This window comes from Marmota flaviventris, chromosome 6, assembly GCF_047511675.1.
Source record: "Marmota flaviventris isolate mMarFla1 chromosome 6, mMarFla1.hap1, whole genome shotgun sequence".
In the NCBI taxonomy this organism is placed as follows: domain Eukaryota; kingdom Metazoa; phylum Chordata; class Mammalia; order Rodentia; family Sciuridae; genus Marmota; species Marmota flaviventris.
Window position 1 is genome coordinate 37,747,184 of NC_092503.1, and position 6,000 is coordinate 37,753,183.

Here is a 6,000-nt window from a genome sequence, read left to right on the forward strand (position 1 = left end):
CTATTCTTAACACCACAGCCTAACCCCTCCATTCCCACCACACTGCCTTACTTTAGGTACTTATTCTAGTTCCTCTCTAGTATCCTCTAAATGGTATTTTTGTCTGGTATTACAGAATTATCTCTAATAAAACAAAAATGATCTTGTCATATCCTCTCAAAAAGAAAAAAAAAGTCAATGTACCCCTCAATCTAAAATAAAAATTCAAACACCTTGGAATAGTTTCAAACACTCCAAAATCTGGACGCTACCCCACCTCTCTAGCTTCAATGCCCCCTACCTTCATCCTGTCTCCAATAACCAACTACGTTTCTATACCTTGCATGTGCTTCTCTTTTTCAGGGAAATGGGCTTTCCAATCCTCTTCACTAACACAGTATCTCCTTTATAATTTAAGACCTTCCTTTTAAATATAAATGTGCATTTTCAAGTTTCCTAAAGGAATTCAGTATTTCCTAATACTGAATCAGTGCTACAATCTTCCTGTATAATTCCCAAGGCCAATAAGTTGAACACTAATTGAGAAAAATCAAAGAATCTTGGCACAATTGAAAACACACAATCTTACCAGGCATGGTGGCACACACCTGTTATCCTAGCTACTTGGGAAGCTGAGGCAGAAGTATCAAGTTCCAGGCCAGCCTCAGCAACTTAAGAAGACCCTGTCTCAAAAACAACAACAAAAGGGTTGGAGATTTAGTTCAGGTAGAAAACTTCTGGGTTCAATCCCCAGGACCAGAAAAGAAAATGATAGAAAACAAAAATACACCATCTACACCTTCAGTGGCTTGCTGATTTTTCAGCCTTGCTCCAACACCTGTGATCTTCTCTACTAAACTTTGTCCTTGTTACCTTCCTCAAAAACTATTTACAATTTCACTATTTTTCATTTTTCCCATTCAACTGCTGATGCCTTATGTCTGAGAAAATAACTCAGATTTATTCACTTCCTAGAAAACAGACCTCCAGGCAATTTCCACCCCAACTCTCCTTTGCTCAATCTCCCTTTCTACTGAAAGGTGAATTTTTCTCCCACTGTGTCCTTATATCCATCCTCCCCTTCCCTTCAGCCTATAATTATGCTCAAACTCAATCTCTCTTTAAAGGGAGTCTTCCTTTGACCAGAGTCAACCAATCTCTTTAAAACTTTCCTTTCTTACGCTCTACTTAAGAGCAGTTCAGCCTATTTTCCTTTCCTTATTTTCCAGTGATTTCTAAATCAAGCAATTGGCTTTTCCCACTAAAAATCTAAACAGAATATTCACCTCTAACCTTCTGAGAGTGTAACTGAACATTTTTCATTACTTTCTAATCAAAAAACACATTCATTGACACTATTAATTTATCCCTGCTTTCTAAAACTTTACCCTCTGGATGTCTGTGGTCTCACACCCTTCTTATCTGACATTTGCAATACATCTCAATAGCAATGGGTCCAAGAATCTGTACTTGGCTCACCACTCTTTTGACCCTATGCTTGTAGTAATTTTATCCTCTCTTCTAGTTTGCATATGCAGAAGACTCTCAAATATTTATCATCAGTCTGGAGATCCCTATTATGCTCTATGCATACTCATATCCACTACCTACTGACCAACCTACTGTATACTAGTGAAGCAAATTCAGTGTAACTGAAACTTAAATCTTACCATCTGCCTGTGTACTTACTTTAAATGGAGACATGCCTACATCCATCCCAGGAGTCATCCTCAACTTGCCCTTCTCCTCCTAACAATCTAGCTCTGATGATCTTATCACCTAAATGCTTTACCAGTCTATCCCATCTTCTTAACACTCTTACTAGGTCAGGCCTTCTTTTTTTTTTTAAATTTTACTTATTTTATTCATTTTAGTTATTGATGGACCTTTATTTTTTTATCTATATGTGGTGCTGAGAATTGAACCCAGTGCCTCACACATTCGAGGAAAACACTCTACCACTGAGCCACAACCCCAGCCCCAGGCCATCTTAATTTACAAGACTACTCCAACTAACTCTTAACTAATCTCTGATTCCAGTCTTATTTCCCTCAAATCCATCCTCCATTTTGCTGTCAAAGTTATTTTTTAAAAAAGTAATTCTGCCCTTCAATAAACTATTCTTCCAACCCCCAACATATTCAAGGCTTTGTATTTTCTGATCCCTCTCTACCACTTCTGGTCACTTATCACTCTCTGCCAAATATTTGGTGATCTAGTAGTAGCTAACAGTTTGTAATACTAATGTATTTATTTCTCTCCCTGGTCCAGCTAACTACTAGTAGCCCTATAGTTCAAGTGTTATTCCCATGGACATCCTCTTAAAAGCCAACATCTCCCCGACCCCCGTCCCTCAGGTAGATGAGATTCCCCTTCTATATTCTCTCATATTTCCCTGTGCATCCCTCTCACTGCACCTGCTAACCTAATTCTATGCTTATGTGTCTGCTCAGCCCTTAGCCTAAAAAAGTAAGCCCCTTGAGGGCAGAGGCTGTTATCAAGATATTAGGTAGGAAGTAGCTAGCAATGAACAGTGAAATTGCATGGTGAGGACATAAAGTGTTCTTTTTTACTTTAGGGTCCTTCTTTAAACTATCTTAAGAAATCAAATGGTGACAGTTAATCTGTAGAAAATAAACAAAAGCAAGAGAACTATTTGTAAAACATGTCAAGAGAAAAGGATTAATAGGACCCTTGACAGGGTTCACCGAGGTTGATGTGAAGTTAGGCATTATGGCTACAAGCGTCCAATTGTCTGGGAAGGAAGATTCCTTTAGCAACGCAAGTGCACTAAGGCAACTTCTGACCACCTATTGACCCCAGTGCCCACATTAACAAAGAATTGACTTATAGATTGAAGGCCCCCTAAATATGACAGCCACATGACAATTCTGGTGAGGACCAAATAAGGTTAAAAACTCCACCACCCAAGTGGAAGGAATTGAACATCTGATTGGCGAAAGTTGCTGAAGGAGGACCCCACTTTTCAAGTCAACCACAAAACAGCAATAAATTTAGGGAGAGCATTGTCTCTGTCATTCTCTGCTCAGAGTCGGACCACTCGCTTTCTTGAGAGGGTTCTTTACCTGAACCTCATTTTGCTTTTACATTACTTTGACCTCACTTTCACTTATAATAATAAGTTCTCCTGCATGACTTTTGGTGTCTGGCTTTAAATCTTCTTTCTCCCAAACACAAGGATGGAGGTTCGGAGTTTCAGCTCTCTGCTTTCCTGTGGCAATGATATCTCAGTGTCCAGCATATTGGATTGCAGCCATTCCAAAAAGGTTTCTTGAATACATTTAAAAAAAAAAAAAATCTCCCCAACTTCTCCATCATCTAACAGCAACTACTAACCCCTTCACCACGCTTGAACCTCATATTCTGTATGTAAAACACACACCGAGCACTCCTCTTGGATATCTCTATCCTCCGCTACTCAAATAAGCTCCAGGAGAAAGAGGCCCCATCATTTTCGCCTGCCTAATTCTGGTACCTGGAGCACGTGCAGAATGAATGAAAAGGCTCAGCAACACCGAGAGGACTTCTCTCTCACATACCCTCCTCCAAGGACTAACAGAACTTCTTTCACCCTTCGCAAAGCTCAGCCCCCAGCCCAGGGACCCAAGGATTGGGGACCAGCAGTCCCCTGAATCGGTGCGTGCGTTGAAGGTGCGGGGAGCCTCCACCCACAACCAGACCCCACCGCTCAGTCCTCTCCCGTCGGGAATTGTGAAGGGCGCTGCGAGCTCACCGGGAGGCGGAATTCCAGGTGCTCCTGAGCCATAAGCAGCAGATACCGGTTCAGAGTGCACCGCAGCGCCATTGCGGCTGCTCTCCATGCGCCTGCGCGGCCCGCTTGGCCCCGCCCCCTACCCCTCAAAGAGCGTTTCCCCGAGGCGGAGCCTGGGCGGCCGGAAGCGGAAGTTCAACAGGGCGCGCGCTGTGCAGACAGTTTTCACGCCTGGCGTCCGCACTCTGCAGCTGTTGGAGCGGCTTAAGTCTGGTGGGGGCCCAAGTACAAGTAGCTGGTGCAAGGAGAAGCGTTGTTTCCTGGAACAGATTCTGATAAATCGAGGCCGAGGTCATAAGTCCAAAACACCCATGCATCTCTGTCAGGCTGAGCATCTAACACTTGAAAAGGGATTGGGTATCAGAGATCCAATGGGAAGGAGAAAAAGTTAATGTGTTAAGATTTTTGCAATTAGAAAAAAATAAAAGTATTTTGTACCGACTTATATAGGAATTATGGGAATGTCAAATTTCTTGATGTGCCAGAGGGGTCTCTGGTATCATTCGTTAATGAATATGGTTCATGAAAGGAGAGAAATAATAGTGGTTGCTCCGTAGAAACAAGAATGCAAGTTGAAATTCTGAGGCACCAATTCAGACTTGAGCAACTGGAGTTTTTTGATTTAAGAATGACTCAACTCCTGGAAGTCAAATTTCCAACAAGCAAAATCTCCAGAGGTGGACAAAAGTAAATCCTGTTCTATGGTCTAAAGACTCCCCAGAAGAAACATGAAGCCCTAGTTTGCAAACTATGTCCTCTAATTTGCTAGGAAGCAGATTATGCGCATAGAAAAATGTGAGAAGGAAAACTGGGGATTCAGCCTTCTTTCCTGGCCATCATAAACCCTAATGCTGTCACAATTCAAACACGGTCGTCAAGGGCTATACATTCATAAACATGATAGCTGCCTAATTGAACTAAGCTGGAAGACAACTCTCTCCACATCTTATTAGGTGACTGAAATACCAAGTTTTTCCCAAAGAAGCCTAACCCAAGGCCTACCGGAATTTCCTCTCTGGACCACTCCTTTGTTTAATTATTTTAAGTTTTCATTTTTTTACTCCTCTCCAAACAAAGGGCAAAGCAAGACAGTGATTATTAACTCCACTGCTCAAGAAGCTTCAGCTTTGCAGCTTAGGTGGACTTTTCATGATTTTAAATAGATTAATAGATTTAATCTTTGAAATGGACCCCATTTATTATTTCCCTTGGGCATAACTTGTAAACCAGTAGTAGTACAACGTCACAGCGCATTTGCCTCATATGAGCCAGGTCTTTCATTTCCCCATTCTCTCTTCTTCCTTCCCCTTTCCTTCCTTCCTAAAATACAACCAAGTTTGATTTCTGAATTAAAAGGCCTTTTGGCAAGTAATTCACAAACACTACATTCTTGCTTAAGGTAGGTATGCAGCTCACCTTCTAGATGCTTTTTAAGCACATATTGTTTTAAGCATAATTCCCAGTACTCTCCATCTTTTAATCCTAACTGCTTCCCAGGAGTAGAAAAATTATATAGTGTTGGGGCTCAGATGAGAATACACCAAAATGAAGGCCGCGGAACAAAATTTCCTACTCTGTCTTCTGCTCCACTTTTCCCCTACAAGTCAAGCCATAAAAACTAGAATTCCTCTTCCCCATGGGGAATAATAGAAACTAGAACTCTTTCACTCCAAAGCAAGCCCATAAAGCCAAAAAATACTAATCTTCCCCCACCTGTCTTTGAGTGGACCATAAAGAAATTCTTCGGCCTACCTTGTCTGACATTTCAGAAGGGGTCTTGCCCGCCCCATCAGGGTGGAAGGAGTGCTGCACAGGGGCCAGAACAGTTAAATAGGCCTTCCTGTGTTCCCCCACTGTCTCTATTAAATCACACCTTTCTTGTCTAATCCTATTACTCCATGGCTGCTTTCTCTTCATAGAACCTAAGGGCTCTATGGATCTTTGAGTCTTCATTCTTAAGGCTCTTGTGTCACTTAAAAGTTATGATTGAACCAATCTGCATCAATTTTTCTATTAAGCACCCACTGTCAGTCCCTTTCAGTAACTCTTCATGAAGCCTTTCCTTTTATCCTATAGTAGTCTGTAGAGCATCCCTAATCCCTTTTAGGGATTTTCTTGGACAGTCTACTATATAACAGCAGAGTCAAATGTAGTGTTTTACTCAATCCTATAGAGCACAGGTTCTCAAAATTGGCTGCATATTGTGATTACCTAAAGAGTTTTTTTAA

The 6,000-nt window shown here is 41.5% G+C and overlaps 1 protein-coding gene across 7 annotated transcripts in view; it reads right to left on the bottom strand.

The window, feature by feature from the left end:
* Trmt11 (tRNA methyltransferase 11 homolog) overlaps window positions 1-3,834 on the bottom strand; it is a 131,238-nt gene extending 127,404 nt beyond the window's left edge. For 6 of the 7 annotated variants that reach the window (XM_071613050.1, XM_071613053.1, XM_071613052.1 and 3 more), the window contains exon 1: window positions 3,734-3,834. In XM_071613050.1, coding sequence (XP_071469151.1) covers window positions 3,734-3,805 — 72 coding nt within the window. In that variant the 5' untranslated portion in view covers window positions 3,806-3,834. Of the gene's footprint in view, window positions 1-587; window positions 606-3,733 lie in introns of those variants that run through there. The other variant, XM_071613055.1, reaches the window with a different exon arrangement.
* Window positions 3,835-6,000: the final 2,166 nt, after the last annotated feature.